A 17,951-nucleotide genomic window follows, 5' to 3' on the forward strand; every position below is an offset into this window, starting at 1 on the left:
AAAAAAATTCCTTGGCTACAGAGATTTGCATGGTGAGTCTTACTTTTTCAATTTCAATTTCTCATGTGTCTCTAATGAATTATTAACTTGAACGGTTAGAAATTATTAGTAATTTATGTTATCCTAGACACTTTGCTTGGCTATGTTTGGCTCTTTATGTGCTTAATTGTAATTTAGTAAGATAACTATTGATTTTTTTGAAACCCCTTTTGTACTTTTTCTTGAAAATTTGAGGTGGTTATGCTGATTTTGTTTTAATATTAATCTTGGGGTGCTTGTAATTTTTCGTTTTGTGAAAAAAAAAAAAGCAATTTCGATCAAAAATATTGTATCTTTTTTCAGTTAAACTTTCAAGAAAAGAAAACATGTTATAATATATATCAATTATAGTGAATGTCTATTAAGATCTATTAAAATCTATTGACAAAATGATCTTCTGTATCCTTGTATTATATCGATTTTATAAGTTGGACATTTCTATTTACATGTTTGTTACCTGGATCCTTGAACCCATTAAAAAGCAACATTTTGCACCCTTTGACCATTGACCTTGCCTATGTGGCATTGAAATGGTGACCAGGACAAAGAAAGTGTATCCACTTGACTGAAGGTGCGAGTGGGGTCAATTTTTGGCCAATTTTACATTAAAATAATTTAAAATTAATAAAAATAATATTAAAATTAAAAAAAAATCCTTTTTTTCCTCCATTTTTTTCATTAAAAAATATTTTTAAAAATTTTAAAATAATTTAAAAATTTAAAATAATTTAAAAATATTTTTAAAAATTAAAAAAAATATTTCTTTTCCTCTTCACCCCACCCCAGCCCCCACCAGCCCCGTCCCACCCCACCCTTAGCCCATCCCCACCCCCACCCCAGCCCATCCCCACCCCCACCCCAGCCCATCCCCACCCCCACACCCTACCAGCCCCATCTCACCCTACCTCAGCCCCATGCCCACCCCCCATACTTCACCATCCCCATCCAGCACCTCCCCTCTCCAGCCTCCGCACCTCTCCCAGCCCCGTCCTCACTCCCAGCCCCTTCTAGCCCCCCTCCCCCACCTTTACTTTTTATTTTTTTATTTTAATCTTTCCTCAATTCAATTCTTTTCTTTTTTTTTAATAAAAATTTAAATTTAAATTGAAATATTTTTTTGGGGGATTAAAATTTAAATTTGAATTGAAAGTGAGTGATAGTGAATATTGAAAAAATATAGTGAATTTCGCTTGAAAAAAATTAAAATTTTTGTGAATTTTTTAAAGATATTCAAATTTAAAAATCAAAAATTTATTATGTTTGTATATATGAATTTATAGTTTAAAATTTAAATTTGTTGGAGAATAATTTTAACTATTTGGAATGAATTTGATGTTTAATTTGTGAGCAAAAATAAAAATATGATTATTCAAATTTTTTTACAATTATAAATTTTTCTTATTTAATTAAATTAATTTTAATATTTAATTTGTTATTTAGCATTGTAAAAATGAGTTAGAATTTAATGTAATACTTTTTTTAATTTTTTAATTTTTTTAATTTTTTTTAAATGACATGGCAGATGAGGCAGACGTGGCAGCTGACGTGGGAAAAATGTGTTACACTCACCAAAAAAGAGTTTTAAATGTTGCTTTTTAGTGGGTTCAGGAGTCCAGATGACAAACATATAAGTAGAAGTATCCAACTTACAAAACCAACACAGTACAATGGTCCAGAAGGTCATTTTGATATCTATCAGGATTTGATGTATTTGTCTTTTAATGTGAAATTAGGGGAAAATCCCCCTTATAAATAGAAGGGTTTCCTTCATTGTAAATCATCCCTCAAGAGAAGAAATAAGAATTACTCTCTCTATTCTCTCTACTCTTCTTCTTGTTCTTTATTGTTTTATAACACGTTATCGGCACGAGACTCTACCGTCTCAAAGTTGAAGGCTAAGGCTAAGGTATTATTATTTTTCTTCCTTTTTTTCATGGCTAACAATCTTACGAAGTGTGAGTTGTTGCCCTTCAAAGTTCGAGAAAGAACTATATTTCATGGGTGTTGGATGCTGAAATTCACCTAGATGCTATGGGTCTTGGAGACGCCATAAAGAGTGAAAATACAGCATCTAGTCAAAATCGTGCTAAGGCGATGATTTTCTTGCGTCATTATCTTGACGAAGTTCTAAAAATTGAGTACCTTACTACTAAGGATCCACTCGTATTGTGGAATAGCCTAAAAGAAAGGTTTGACCACTACTTAAAGATAGCCATCCTTCCGAAAGGACGATATGAGTGGATGCATCTAAGACTTCAAGACTACAAGTCTGTTCATGAATACAATTCTATCATATTCAGAATTTCTTCTTAATTGAAACTATGTGGAGAGACGGTCAATGATGACGATATAATGGAAAAGACACTCTCCACTTTTCATGCCTCGAATGTGCTATTACAGCAATAATATCGAGAAAAAGGTTTCAAGAAGTATACTGAACTGAGTTCTCAACTTCTTGTGGCTGAACAAAATAATGATTTGTTGATGAAAAATCATGAGAACCGACCAACTAGATCTGCACCATTCCCTGGGGTGAATGATGTGCACGCTCACCATGCTAGGCGTGGAAAAGGTCGCGGCCCTAGTCGTGGACGTGGTCGTGGTCGTGGTCGTGATGACCAAGAAAGAAACCCTGTTCCAGGTGTTAATCATTCTTCTAACAAAAAGAAAAAAGATGAGAAACGTGAAACAATTACTTGTTTCTGATGTGGTGGTAAAGGACACTATTCACATGACTGTCGTGCTCTCAAGCACTTAGTGGACCTTATCAAGCATCACTAAAGAAGAAAGAGAGAAATTCTGAGGCTAACTTCCTCTCTGAAAATAATATTGACATCACATGCTTGGATGTAACAGACTTTTACGAGCACCCTGAAGGAAAGATTGATCACTTGATTGGTGATGGTTCCGTAAACATGGAAGAATGAATGCTTTTAAATTTTTTTTGTTGATAAGAGTTAGAGAATAAAAATCATGTAAAAATAGTTGTTTGCATGAGTATTGGTTTTTAATTCGTATTGATTAGTTCAATTATATTACTGTAATTTATTATTGAAGTGAATGGAATTTCAATTTCGTCATTATTAAATTGAAAAAAAGGAAAAAGACGACGACGATATGTGCAACTTGCACGAACTTCTGTTGTGTTCATTATTGCATATTAATATTTTGCATGTTAATATTTTTAGTTTTGCATGTTAATATTAATATTAGTTTTGCATGTTAATATTTTTAATATAATATTCACATATAGTCATTACTTATCCATATGTGATCAAAAAATATAATATAATAATATTATATTTGCATATTAACGTACTGGATAAAATATAATATAACAATATTATAGTATTATTGTATGTATTGCATGATACTGTTCTGTACTATTAATTATAAATAATATATTACGTATTAGATTCCTTATTAAATATTATATTGTTTCAATAGTTTTTGGACATATTTTTTTTAATTGCTTAGTAATGTCGGATTAATAATTTTTTATAGTATAAGCTTTCACTTTGGACAAAAATTTAATATATATCTTATTTGGTGTATGTCATTTTATTTGAAGATATGGATAATTTTTAAAGTAAGCTGTCAAATTGTGAAGATATATATTTGATTGATTCTGGAACTACACATACAATATTCAAAGAAGAAAAATATTTCTCTCATCTAAACATAGGCAAGATTAATGTCACTACGATTTCTAGTAGTGCTAATTTGATTGAAGGCTTTGAAAAAGTCATTATAATCTTGTCCAAGGGAACTAAACTCATCATAAATAATGTCATATTTTCTCCTAAGTCTCAGAGAAACTTGATGAGTTTTAAAGATATCCGTGAAAATGGTTATCATATCAAGACAATTGATGAGATGAATCTTGAATATCTTGGTATCACCAAGAATGTCTTTGGGCAGACATGTGTTATTCTGGCATGTATTGGACAAAGATTTATGCAATTAAGGCACATTCTATAGTAAATCGAAAGTTTACTGATTCCAATACTTTTGTACTTTGGCATGACTGGGACATCCAGGATCAATAATGATGAGACGAATCATAGAAAATTCAAATGGGCATCCATTAAAGAACTTGAAGGTTCTTTCGAATGGTGAATTTTCATGCAATGCTTGTTATCAAGGCAAGCTGATTGTGAGGCCATCGTCAACAAAAGTTGGGATTGAGTCCCCGCGTTCTTGGAACACATACATGGGGATATTTGTGGATCCATTCACCCACCTAGTGGGTCATTTAGATACTTTATGGTCCTAATAGATGCTTCATCTAGATGGTCTAATGTGTGCCTTTTGTCATCTCGCAACTTAGCATTTGCAAAATTATTGGCACAAATAATACGATTACAGGCACAATTTCTCGATAATCAAATTAAGTCTATTCACCTTGATAATGCTGCAAAATTTTCATCCCAAGCATTTAATGACTATTGCTTATCAATTGGGATAAGAATGGAACATCCTGTTCACATTCAAAATGGCCTTGCTCCGTCATTAATTAAACGCCTGCAGTTGATAGTAAGACCATTGCTTATGAAAACTAAGTTGCCCACTTCTGTTTGGGGTCATGCAATTTTGTATGCTGCAACACTTGTTCGTCTTAGACCGATAAATTATCATAAATTTTCTCCGTTGCAATTTTTTTGGGGTCAAGAGCCTAATATATCTTATTTGAGAATTTTTGGGTGCGGAGTATATGTGACTATAGCACCACCAAACCAAACCAAGATGGGCCACCAAAGAAGATTAGGAATTTATGTTGGGTTTGAATCACTCTCCATTATTCGCTATCTTGAACCATTAACGGGAGATATGTTCACTATTCGATTTGCAGATTATCGATTTGATGAGATAGTTTTTCCAAAATTAGGGGGAGAAGATAGTGACATCAAAAGAAAAATTTGTGAAAAAATCCATCAATATCTCACTTGATCCACGTGCTTCTATTTATGAGCAAGAAGTACAAAAGATTATTCATCTGCAGAAAATTGTAAATCAAATGCCGAACGCATTTACTAATTTGAAAAGGATCACCAAATCACATATTCCTGCAGAGAATGTCCCAATTCGAATTGATGTCTCTAAAGGACCATCCACTAGTATCATAGCTAATGAATCTAAAGTACGCTTGAAGCGTGGCAGACCATTAGGTTATAAAGATCGAAATCCTAGGAAAAAAATGGTCAAGATGACACTACAAAAGATCCTCATATGGAAGCTCAAGATTTGAGAAATATTGATATTCCTGAAGAAATCAATGAGCCTGAGACTCAAGAAAATGAGGAACTATCTATAAATTCAAGTGATGGTGAAACTAATTTGAATCGATATGAAATAGTAGTGGATCATGTCTTTGCATACAATGTTGCAACAAAAATCATGCAAGATATAGAGGATCTTGAACCTCGATCTGTCACAGAATGTCGACAAAGAAATGACTGGCCAAAATGGCAAGAAGAATTTCAATCTGAATTGAATTCACCTGCCAAACGTGAAGTTTTTGGACCTATAACTCAAACACCTAATGGTGTTAAGCCTATTAGCTATAAATGGGCCTTTGTGCAAAAAAGAAATGAGAAAAATGAAATACAAAGGTATAAAGCATGCCTTATTGCATAAGGATTTTCACAACAGCCTGGTGTTGATTATGATGATACATATTCACCAGTTATGGACGCAATAACATTGCGTTATCTTATTAGTTTTACTATCCATGAGAGACTTGAAATACATTTGATGGATGTGGTAACAGCCTATCTATATGGATCACTTGATAATGAGATATACATAAAAATTTCTGAAAGATTTAAAATATCGAAAGCATATAGTTCAAAACCTCGAGAAATGTATTCCATTAGATTGCAAAGATCATTGTATAGTTTGAAGCAATCTGAATGCATGTGGTATAACTGTCTTAGTGAATATTTATCTAAAGAAGGTTATACGAATGATTAAATTTGCCCATGTGTTTTCATAAAGAAAACAACGTCGGAGTTTGTTATACTTGTTGTCTATGTCGATGACATAAACCTTATTGGAATGTCAATAGAGTTTCAAAAGGCAATTGATTACCTAAAGAAAGAATTTGAGATGAAAGATCTCGGAAAGACAAAGTTATGCCTTGGTTTGCAAATTGAGCATTTGACAAACGGTATCTTTGTCCATCAATCTGCCTACACATAAAAGGTGTTGAAACGATTCTAAATAGATGGAGTACATCCATTAAGTACTCCGATGGTTGTTCGATCACTTGATGTGAATAAGGATCCATTCCGACCTCAAGAAAAGAATAAGAAACTCCTTGGTCCTGAAATACCATATCTTAGTGCAATTGGTGCACTAATGTATCTTGCAAATACTACAAGACCTGATATTTCCTTTTCAGTAAATTTTCTAGCAAGGTATAGTTCTGCTCCTACTAGGATACATTGGAATGGGATCAAACACATATTACGGTATCTAAAGGGGACTACCGATATAGGCTTATTTTATTCTAAAGATTGTAGTTTCGTTTTTGTTGGTTATGCTGATGCTGGGTACTTATCTGACCGACATAAAACTCGATCTCAAACAGGCTATGTATCCATATGTGGGGGTACTGACATATCTTGGAGATCAACAAAGCATTCTATCGTAGCCACTTCATCGAATCACGCTGAGATTATAGCTATTCATGAAGCAATCCAAGAGTATGTCTGATTGAGGTCCATAATACATCTCATTCGAGAAAAATGTGGCTTGAAATGTGACAAAGTACCCACAATTTTATATGAAGATAATGCAGTATGCATAGCACAACTGAAAGGTGGATTCATAAAAGGAGATAGAACGAAGCATATTTCGCCAAAGCTTTTCTATACATATAAGCTCTAAAAGAATGGTGATATTGACGTACAACAGATTCGTTCAAGTGACAATGTGGCTAATTTATTCACCAGGTCTCTTCCAACTGCAACTTTCAAGAAGATGGTGCACAAGATCGGAATGCAAAGATTTAAGGATGTTCTTATTAGGGGGAGTTAATACGCGTTGTACTCTTTTTCCCTTACGAGGTTTTGTCCTACTGGGTTTTCCTTGTAAGGTTTTTAATGAGGCAACCTATATGCGTATTGTTAGACATTCAAGGGGGAGTGTTATGATATATATTAATTATAGTGAATGTCTATCAAGATCTATCAAAATCTATTTGATGTCTATCAGGATTTGATGTATTTATCTTTTAGTGTGAAATTAGGGACAAATTTCCCCTATAAATAAAAGGGTTTCCTTCATTGTAAATGATCCCTCAAAAGAAGAAATAAGAATCACTCTCTTTATTCTCTCTACTTTTCTTCTTGTTCTTTATTGTTTTATAACAAAAAGATTGTTTTTTTTATTTTTATTATTTTTGAAGATTATTTACACTTTTAGTGGTGGGAATTCCATCGATTCAGCCGAGGTGCACGAAAGTTGGCTCAGATACAGCAGTATTCTAATAAAAATAATTATTTGCACTATCTGTGTGGTGGTTGTAAGAGTTTTTTTTACTACGTGGATCTCTTTTGTGATTTTCCTCTGTTAGATTGATGTCATTAGATTGTACTGTAGCTTTGTTGTGAATCAATAAGAATCTGGAAGTAATTTCCTTTTTGGTTCTTTGTTATTGTTATATTGCTGATTGTTTCCTTGTTTAGTGACACCTTATAACGGTTTGAGTAGTATGTTCTTCTTGTTCTTGTTAAACTTTAGATATTTAAAAACTATATAAATGGTACTACTACTTTCCATGTGTCAATTTATTTGTAGTTTTCTTGGGTTCGTTTAAAAAACTGTCTCCTTCTTATTAGTATATCTTCACTTTCAAATCAACCTTTTATAGAAACGTATGATAAGGCTAAAGGAGTTTATAGTGGAATAATATGATAGAGAATCAGCCGGCTTTGTTGAGATGCGCTTTATCTCCTCAATGTGAGACTTTCTGACTCGAATTTGAATGTAACCACCTTCAACATAGTTAATTAATATGTATTTGTTCATCGGCAAATATACTTATCTTTTGCAGTACAAATTTGTTAGTACTGTATATATTTTCAGCAATAACTATGTCTCTGAATAAGAAGATCACCAGTCCAGCTACTTACTCTCTAAAAAAATGCTGCCAATACATTACAAATAAAGCTTCTGCTATCAACAATAGGTGACGTAGCCTATATAGGCAACTGGCATCTGATAAAAAAGAAGCACTTCTCTTGCAACGGCATACAAGATATCAAGAATCAAACACTCAAAACCTTCTGAGTAGTGCTCCTGCTCCATTAACTGTTGTTGGCCCCAATTTAGTGCGCAAAGAAGCATCACTATCACAGAGATATCACCGCACCATAAAATAGGTTTGCTGAATATAAGAAATAAATGTGTGGTGCTTTGTCTCTGCTATACTCATTCAAACATACTATGTTTCTTGTTCTATTAGGCAATGCACTTTGCAACAATTGTTCCACGATTGAATCAAACAAAGAAAATGATACAATTGACTGCTTCTCCACTTTTGAAGTCGGTATGTAGCATATATATACTTCTGATATTTACTCTTTCAAAGGCATTGCTTGTATTGATTAGAACTCTCTCTATCAGGCTCAACATCAGCTCTACCCACTGAACATCATAACCCAAACACAACAACTATCGGTGCTACAGATTTATTTATTTATTTATTTATTTATTTATCTGCCCAGAATTTTAGAATTGCATTAACTCTTTCTATATTATTTGAAATTATATCTACATTAGGCTTGGCAACGCTTACACATCAATGGCATACTCAAAAGACAATATCTCCTAAAACCAAAGGTTTGTCTTACTGTAAAATTATAACATTATAACTGTACTGATTGTTCAATTTTTTTTTCGAGCTTATATTTCATTCTCTGGTAACTGATTGAACAGGTAATAGGTTAAGAAATATACATTGTTTCAATATTAAACAACTTCCCGCTGAAGCAAGCATTTTAAAAAGAGTTCCTCCTATGAATATTGTAAGGCAAAGAAATTTGAATATGAATCACCTGAATTTTGTTGTAGTAATGGCACTGTTAAATTGACATCACATGAAATGCCTATAGAATTATTTAACCTTTTTTTGGACAACACTGATGAATCTATACATTTTCGTACATACACTAGAATGTATAATAACATGTTTGCATTTACTTCTCTTGGAGTAAAATATGACAAAGAGCTAGTGAATAGATACCACGATATCTATACCTTTAAAGTTCAAGGACAAATGTATCATTTCATTGACGATCTAATATATTCAAATCATAGGCCAAGAAACCTATAGTTATATTTTTATGATGATCACACTGAAATGTTGAATCGTATGGCTTTCTGTAGCAAAGTCAATCAAGCAGTTGTCCAAAAATTAATGAATATATTAAAAATAAATTCATATTGTATCTTCCTAAAATCTCTAATGCAGATTCCTAAATTGTCGAACTTGTACATTGCACTTAAATGTGACATTATCTTAAATCAACAAGTGTATAACTTACCGACTGTCTCAGAAATTGCGGTAATATGGTTAGATCAAGAATCAAAATATAATAGTTCCGCACCACATATTCGAATTTATCCTTGTAATAAAAATAGTCAATTAGTCAATTATTACTATGATTATTATGATCCTTTACAATACCCTCTGTTATTTTTCTATGGTCAAAATAGATGGCATTGTGGAATTAAAAGAGTTGTGCAACCTTGTAACAAAAGAAGTCAGTCGCACTGTGAAAATGAAAGACTTCCAAGTTTATCGAATATGAGCTCTATTGACGGATTGCTTAATATGAAAGTTGAAGTTCTACAAAAAGAAAAACAAAAACGAGATAACATTTCTTGTCGTGAATACTACTATTATAAATTTCAAATTAGAGATAATGACAAAAATGGAGTGTTACATTCAGGAAGACTTTTTCAACAATACTCAATTGATGAATTCATAAAAATTGAAACTCAGAGATTAGATTTTGTCTCATGTAATCAGAATTTGTTTCTCACTGACGCATTACAGGGACTTGTTGATTTTCTTAGACATGGCGATAGAGATGCTTCAAAGATAGGAAAACAAAGATTCCTTCCAGTAAATTTTACGGAAGGTCCTAGAGATATGCGTTAGCGCTATATGGATGCTATTGTATTAGTTCAACATTTTGAAAAACCTGATATATTTTTTATCATGACCTGTAATCCTTCTTGGATAGAAATACAAGAACATTTACTGACAACTGATGAAGCTCAAAATAGACGTGACTTAATTAGCCGAGTATTCAAGACAAAAGTTGAAGAGCTAAAAACAGATATACTAAAAAGAATTATATTTGAAAAAATAATTGCATTTATGTACACTATTGAATTTCAGAAGCGTGGTATTCCACACGCTCATTTTCTTTTGATTCTTAGTGATGATTTCAGACTACTCACCACTGAATCATATGATCAAATTATTTCTGCTAAACTTCCTGATCCTAAAGAAAATCCTTATTTATACAAACTTGTTAAGAAACATATGATGCATGGTCCTTGTGGTCATTTAAATCCTACAAATTCATGTATGAAGAAAAAAAAGATTCTGCAAATTCAAATATCCAAAGCCTTTTGCAGATCAAACAACACAAGGAAAAAACCCATATCCAATTTATAGAAGAAGAAATACCGGTAAGTATGTGAAAATTAGAAAGCAACATCCTGAAAATTCTTGGGTAGTTTCTTATAATCCTTACCTACTATGCAAATTTAATTGTCATAGCAATGTTGAAATATGTTCTGATATAAAAGTTATCAAATATATTTACAAATATAAATGTAAAGGACACGATAAAATTCATTTTGCTGTACGAGATAACACAAATGTTGAAATAGATGAAATAAAAGAATATCAATCTGCTAGATGGGTTTCAGCTCCAGAAGTGACATGGTGCATCTTTGCATTCCCTATTAGTGAAATGAGTTCAACTGTTTATTATCTTTAACTACATATTGAAGGACAACAATTTGTATCTTTTAAAGCAACCGACACCTTAGACAAAATTATAAATAATCCTATGATTAAGAAAACAATGTTAACAGAATTTTTCTTGATGAACAAAACAAATGAATATACTAAACAACTTAATTTATTATATATATATAGAATTTTCTCAGTATTTTATTTGATCAGTAACATATAAAATGTGGACACAAAGACATCAAGGTAATGTTATTGGCCGTATTGTCATGTGTCATCCAACGGAAGGAGAAAGATACTATTTAAGATTTTTATTAATGAATGTAAGATGTTCAAAATCATACAAGAGTCTTCAAAAAATAGATGAAAAATATTGAGAAACATTTAGAGAATCTGCTGGAAAAAAAAAAGATTGTTACATCATAATAACAATTTGGTAGAATGATGTTAGAAGTTGTATCTTATCAAATGCCTTATAATTTGCGTCGTCTATTTGCTACAATATTAGTATATTGTAATCCTGATAATCCAAAAGAACTATGAGAACAATTTGAAGATTTAATGTTCGATTTAAGAATTTACCGAACATAAATTTAAAACAAGTCCAACATTCAATTCTAAATCATATAAATGATATATTACATAGCATGGGACATGATATTAATGAATATAAACTTGTTCTCGAAAATATCTTACACTCAAGAACAAAATCAGAAGCAAAAGTTATTGCTTTCAAAAAAAAACATAATCGTTAGTGAAGAAGATTTGTTGTTGTATAAAAAATTGAACACAGAACAAAATGGAGCATATGATATTATTCTTCAAAGGATTTTCACAAACAAATCAGGAGCTTTTTTTATTGATGGTTTGGAAGAAAGTGGTAAAATATTTTTATACCATGCTTTATTAGCCACTATAAGATCCAAAGGACTTATAGCTTTGGCAACAACAGCTTCTGGTGTTGTAGCCTCAATTCTTCCCAGAGGACGAACGACTCATTCACGTTTTAAAATTTTAATTAATATTGATGAGCGATTCTCTTGTAATATCAGTAAACAAAGCTCCTTTGCGTCTTTAATTCGTGATGCAAAACTAATTGTATGGGATGAAGTATCAATGTCAAAAAAGAAATATGATTGAAGCATTTGATTTGCTCATGAAAGACATAACAGACACAAACATACTCTTTGACGGAAAAATTATAGTATTCGGTGGTGATTTTAGACAAACACTTTCTGTTGTCCAAAGTGGAAAAAAAGAAGACTTTATTTCTGAAAGCATATTAAACTCCCTATTTGGAATCAACTTGAAAAATTAAGACTGTCAGAAAATAAACGGGCTAAAACCAATCATGCTTTTTGTGAGTATCTTATGAGAATTGGAAATGAAAAAAGAAAAAATAAATATCAACAACAAAATAGAAATCCCAAAACAGTTTATTATTCTTTTCACTACCGAAAAAGAATCATTAGATCTCTTATTCAAAGTGGTATATCCAAACTTACATGCCTTTTTTAATGATTCTTCTTTTATGACCTCTTGAGTTATCTTGACCACAAAAAATGACTTTGTTGATGAAATAAAGGCAAAATGACCTTCTGAACCCTTGTGCTATGTTGGTTTTGTAAGTTGGACACTTCTACTTACATGTTTATCATCTGGACCCTTGAACCCATTAAAAAGCAACATTTTGCACCCTTTGACCATTGACCTTGCCTATGTGGCATTGAAATGGTGCCTAGGACAAAGAGAGTGTAGCCACTCGCCTGGGGTGCGAGTGCGGGTCAATTTTTAACCAATTTTACATTAAAATAATTAAAAAAAATAAAAATAATATTAAAAAAATGGTCCTTTTTTCCCTCCATCTTTTTTAATTTTAAAATATTTTTAAAAATTTTAAAATATTTTTAAAAATTTTAAAATAATTTTTTTTTAAATTTAAAAATATTTTTAAAAATTTTTTTTAAAAAAAATTTCCCTCCCCACTCCACCCCAGCCCGCCCCCACCCCCACACCCCACACCCAACCCCTCCACCCCACCCCAACACCCGTCCATCCCTTCCCCACCCCCACCCCAGCCCGTCTATAGCCCCCACACCCTACCAGCCCTATCCCACCCCACCCCCTCCCAGCCCATTCCAGCCCCCCACACCCCACCCCAATATTCTTTCAGCCCCCCCTCCCCCTTTACTTTTTATTTTTTATTTTAATTTTCCCTCAGTTTAATTCTTTTCATTTTTTTTTTGAATAAAAATTGAAATTGAAATTGAAATCTTTTTTTTATTATTAAAATTTAAATTTGAATTGAAAGTGAGTAATAGTGAATATTGAAAAAAATTAGTGAATTTCACTTGAAAAAAATAAAACTTTTTGTGAATTTTTTAAAGATATTTAAATTTAAAAATCGAAAAATTATTATGTTTGTATATATGAATTTATAGTTAAAAATTTAAATTAGTTGCAGAAGAATTTTAATTATTTGGAATGAATTTGATGTTTAATTTGTGAGAAAAAAAAAACATGATTATTCAAATTTTTCTACAATTATAAATTTTTCTTATTTAATTAAATTAATTTTAATATGTAATTTGTTATTTAGCAATTTTAAAAATGACTTGAAATTTAATGTAATACTTTTCTTAATTTTTTAATTTTTTAAATTTTTTAAATGGCGTGGCAAATGAGACAGATGTGGCAGCTGACGTGGGGAGAGTGTGTTACACTCACCAAAAAAGGGTTTAAAATATTGTGTTTTAATGGATTCAGGGGTTCAGATGACAAACATGTAAGTAGAAGTATCCAACTTACAAAACCGACATGGTACAAGGGTCCAGAAGGTCATTTTGCCTAAAATAAATAACAGACTTAAAACTCAATTTCCAACAAATGCTAAACTACCGATGAAACAATTGAACCGAATGATCAAATTCAATTTGAAAATTTCTTGCATACTATAAACCTTCCTGACTTATCTCCGCACAAATTAATATTGAAACAACACTACCCTATTATATTATTAATGAAACACGATTAGTATGTTGCGATTTTAAAAAGCATGTTATAAGTTGTAAAATTGCAAGTGGTGGTTTTAAAGATAAACATGTATGTATACCTAGAATACCATTACAATCATCTGAAGATGAAAAAGTACATGTTCTTTTTAAGAGAACGTAATTTTTAATATGCTTGTATTTTGTTATGACTATAAATAAAGTACGAGGATAAATATTAGATTATATTGGTATTTATCTACATAAATTAATTTTTTCTCATGATTAATTATATGTTGCTTTATCGAGAGCAAAAAATTTTAATTTTATAAAAAATATTAATTAGGCCACCTACCGCAGATAATGATGATGATCAATCAACTTATTATTTTGTTTGTAACGAAATCATTCAAAAAGCTTTGCTGTAAAAATTGTCATGCTATCTTTATACTAAAAATTACCTGTTTACATTAATTTCATCAAATCCTCTCAAATGTTTCATTGAATTTTCTCAAATCTACCTCTCTTTTCCTCTTTCTCTACTCTGCTCACTGTTATTCTGAACGAGATGGAAAATACAAAAGAGGCACCAACAATATTCATGCTAAAATGATGCAAGCTCACCTAAATCAGCGATGAAGATTCTTTCCATCCTTAGGGCATGTTTTATCTTTCTTTCTTGATGAGATTTAAATTTTGTTATTGTTGTTGATTCTTCTGTTTTGACAATTTTTAAGAGACATCAAAAAAATAATTTCTAAATTGTTCCTTCACTATCCTTTCAGGTTATAATTTTTTTAAAATCTAACGTTACAAGCATTTTGTAGTTGCTAATTGAGAAAAACGTCTAATACTACTTATGGTGGTGGCATATCTTAATTTATTTATGCAGATTGTTGTTATGATAATGTCTCTTCATTGTCAAGGCTGTGCTGGTAAAGTAAAGAAACATCTCTCCAAGCTGGAAGGTACATATATATCTAATAGCTATTTTTGCCAACTCCATTGTTCTTCAATTTTTGATTTTTTTACGACCCGAGCCGAGGCCCTGATCGCGACAGGCATCCCGAACCAGGAAGGCTCGAAAGATCCTTAGCATACTACCATAAGCATAATTTATATATATAAAATGAAAGATTCCACTAGAGTGATGATACTTAGTGTTTCTAGGAATCCTTAGCCTTTCTATAATTCATATATTGTAGGAGATTTAGGGAATCTCCCTGTATCAGGGAAGGGAGCTAAAAGAATTAAGAGATTATGGAAATAAAATCTGCCCCAATATAGTGACATGGCTGTGTAAATTCATAACCAACCCCGACTAGCTTGAGATTAAGGTAAATTAGAGACTATCAGAATGAAATGTGCCGAAATATACTGACATGGCAGTGTAGATTCATGACTGACCTCAGCTAGCTTGAGATTGAGGTGTAGTTGTTATTCTTGGTAACCTTTTACCGGATATATTGCTTGGTTTCTTGTGGTTTAATTATCTTGGGCGATTCATCTTTTCTTCTTTCAATTTATTGAGTAATTCGCTGCAGGATATGATTGCTGGGGATGTGGTGAATCTAGACCACATAGATGTGAAGTTTGATTCGATTGGGTGGCTGGATGGTATTAAGGAAACATTGTTTCAGCTGGCCATTTTACCTCTGCGGAGGCCAGAGTTGTTTTGTCATGGGAAACTGCTTGGTCCAATGAAAGGGGTTCTATTGTATGGACCACCTGGGACAGGGAAGACAATACTTGCTAAAGCAATTGCGAAAGAATCTGGTGCCGTGTTCAAGGTTTCTACTCTAATGAGCAAGTGGTTTGGTGATGCCCAAAAACTCGGTAATTTGAATTTTCTTTGCATAGATGGTTGAGTTGTTGCTAGAAGTGTGATTGGATTTTTGTTCCGTTGTTTGATTGGAAACATCATATCAATTGACGTGACCTATTTGGTTGGAGGGGTTGATTCAACATGCTAAAATTCTGATAAAAGAGAAAGTATTTTCGTGCACTCTCAGGACGAAATATATTGCTCAATATAACTTTTTTTGGGGCTGAATTTTTTATTTTCTATTAAGCAGCTACTCCAATCTGCCATTACGGTTCCGTAGTGGCACTGAAAGGAAGAAAGTTGAGAGATTTAGAGTTTCTGGTGGTGTTAATTTTTAGGAAGTGAGGTTATGAAATTTTACATGCTATCGTTCTTCGTGAGTGATTTTCGTAGATGGCTTGGCTTTTTATTGCTAACAATTGTTGTTATTCCAAAGTAGCAAGGAAGAAGAAGAAATTAAACAAGATTAGACTGCATATTCATTTTCATACGATATCTGCATTTACTAACTTTAATGTCCAATTAGCCATAATAAGCATATGACCTTTTCTTTTTGTCTTTTCCTTTCCTCTTCCTTTTTTCTTTTGGCAGTTTCTGTTGTTTTTAGTTTGGCCTACGAGCTATTTATTTGTTCTGAACAGCTACAATTATCTAATAATCTTATTTTATTAAATTATAGTGTTATTACAAAGTTATAAATGCAAGATCAATGTATGATTGCTTTAATGCCTTCGAATAACTCAGTCGCGTTTATTAATGCGATTGAAGTTGTATCTGCATCTCCACCAGTCCCTTTTAATGGCCTTTTTGAGTATGCAAACTGATTATTACAAATTACGATTTTGAGTATGCAAACTGACTATTACAAATTACTGCCTCGTCACTGTTATTGGGCCCGCGCTGGTGCAGACTTCTCCACCTAGTATAATAAGATAATACAAAGCATAGGATTATTAGTTATGACCAACGCCATTCAAATGAACCAATGCACGCTACTTTTTTTTTTTGACTTCTACTGAATTAAAGTATATTTTGTTGTTTCCGCTTCTTGAAAGTCGAACATTGCAAGTTTTGTCGTAAATTTGACTATAAAATTTTTAAATTTTTTAAAATAAGATTTATATATTCAAAAATTACTTAAAAAGTAATATAAATCACAATATTTGATATTTTAAAATATTTAAAACATACATAAAAAAATATCGATAAAAATAATTTTATTTAAATTCCAAAATTTAAAATGCATCACATAAATTAAAAGGCAGAGAATAATATTCAAGTTATAATCTTAATTTAATTACAAAATTTTAAATTAAATGACCCCGATAGTACAAGAAAGACTACTCCTTTGGAATGCACCGCAGAGGAGGATTTACTTTTTGACTTGGGATGGAGAGTTTGTTCATCTTTCTTGTCCCACCCGAACGGCGTTATACTGTTTCTGTAACACCGTAACTGCCCTGCAACAAATTCAACTCACAAAATATTAGTCATCTTCTTTTTACTTGTCATAATTTATTTTTAGAGTCAAATAATATAAAATTTAATTACTAATATTTTAAACTATAATTTTTATTTTATTAAAAAAAATCTATCACTTACGTTTCATATATTTTTCTAATATTTTAATTTTAAAATATTAAATTAATTTATTACATTTAGTTTTTAAAATTAGTTAAATTTACTATTAAAAAACAAAACAAGATAACTTAGGAGGAATGGATCAGAGGCGGACCCACGTGGTGTTAAGGGGGTTCACCCGAAACCCCTCGGCAAAAAATTACGTTGTATATATAATGTAGAAAATCTATATTTAAGTATATATATTAATTTTGAACCACCTGAAATCAAAGTTGTTGGGTAGCCTGATTCTATGTCCACTTCTTGAGTCTCTCCTTTTATAACTTGAAATTATATTTTTTTGACGTAACATATTTATATTTTTATTTTTTCAAACCCCTTGAAATAAATTTCTAGATCCGCCACTGAAATGGATGAGGGAGTAATGAATATGATGATTTACTTAAATAAAATTTTACATTACATAAAACTAATTACAAATAACTAGATGTCTAACTATCTAGAATAATTTTATAAA

The 17,951-nt window shown here is 31.8% G+C and overlaps 1 protein-coding gene across 1 annotated transcript in view; it reads left to right on the forward strand.

The window, feature by feature from the left end:
- Positions 1 to 12,687, forward strand: part of LOC107863854 — a 13,041-nt gene extending 354 nt beyond the window's left edge. The window contains exons 1-5 of the mRNA XM_047407996.1: positions 1 to 32; positions 8,510 to 8,593; positions 8,671 to 8,724; positions 8,827 to 8,886; positions 10,106 to 12,687. The exon at positions 1 to 32 is cut by the window's left edge and continues 354 nt beyond it. Coding sequence (XP_047263952.1) covers positions 1 to 32; positions 8,510 to 8,593; positions 8,671 to 8,724; positions 8,827 to 8,886; positions 10,106 to 10,210 — 335 coding nt within the window. The 3' untranslated portion in view covers positions 10,211 to 12,687. The remainder of the gene's footprint in view (positions 33 to 8,509; positions 8,594 to 8,670; positions 8,725 to 8,826; positions 8,887 to 10,105) is intronic.
- Positions 12,688 to 17,951: the final 5,264 nt, after the last annotated feature.

Source organism: Capsicum annuum, chromosome 3 (assembly GCF_002878395.1).
Source record: "Capsicum annuum cultivar UCD-10X-F1 chromosome 3, UCD10Xv1.1, whole genome shotgun sequence".
Taxonomy (NCBI): Eukaryota; Viridiplantae; Streptophyta; class Magnoliopsida; order Solanales; family Solanaceae; genus Capsicum; species Capsicum annuum.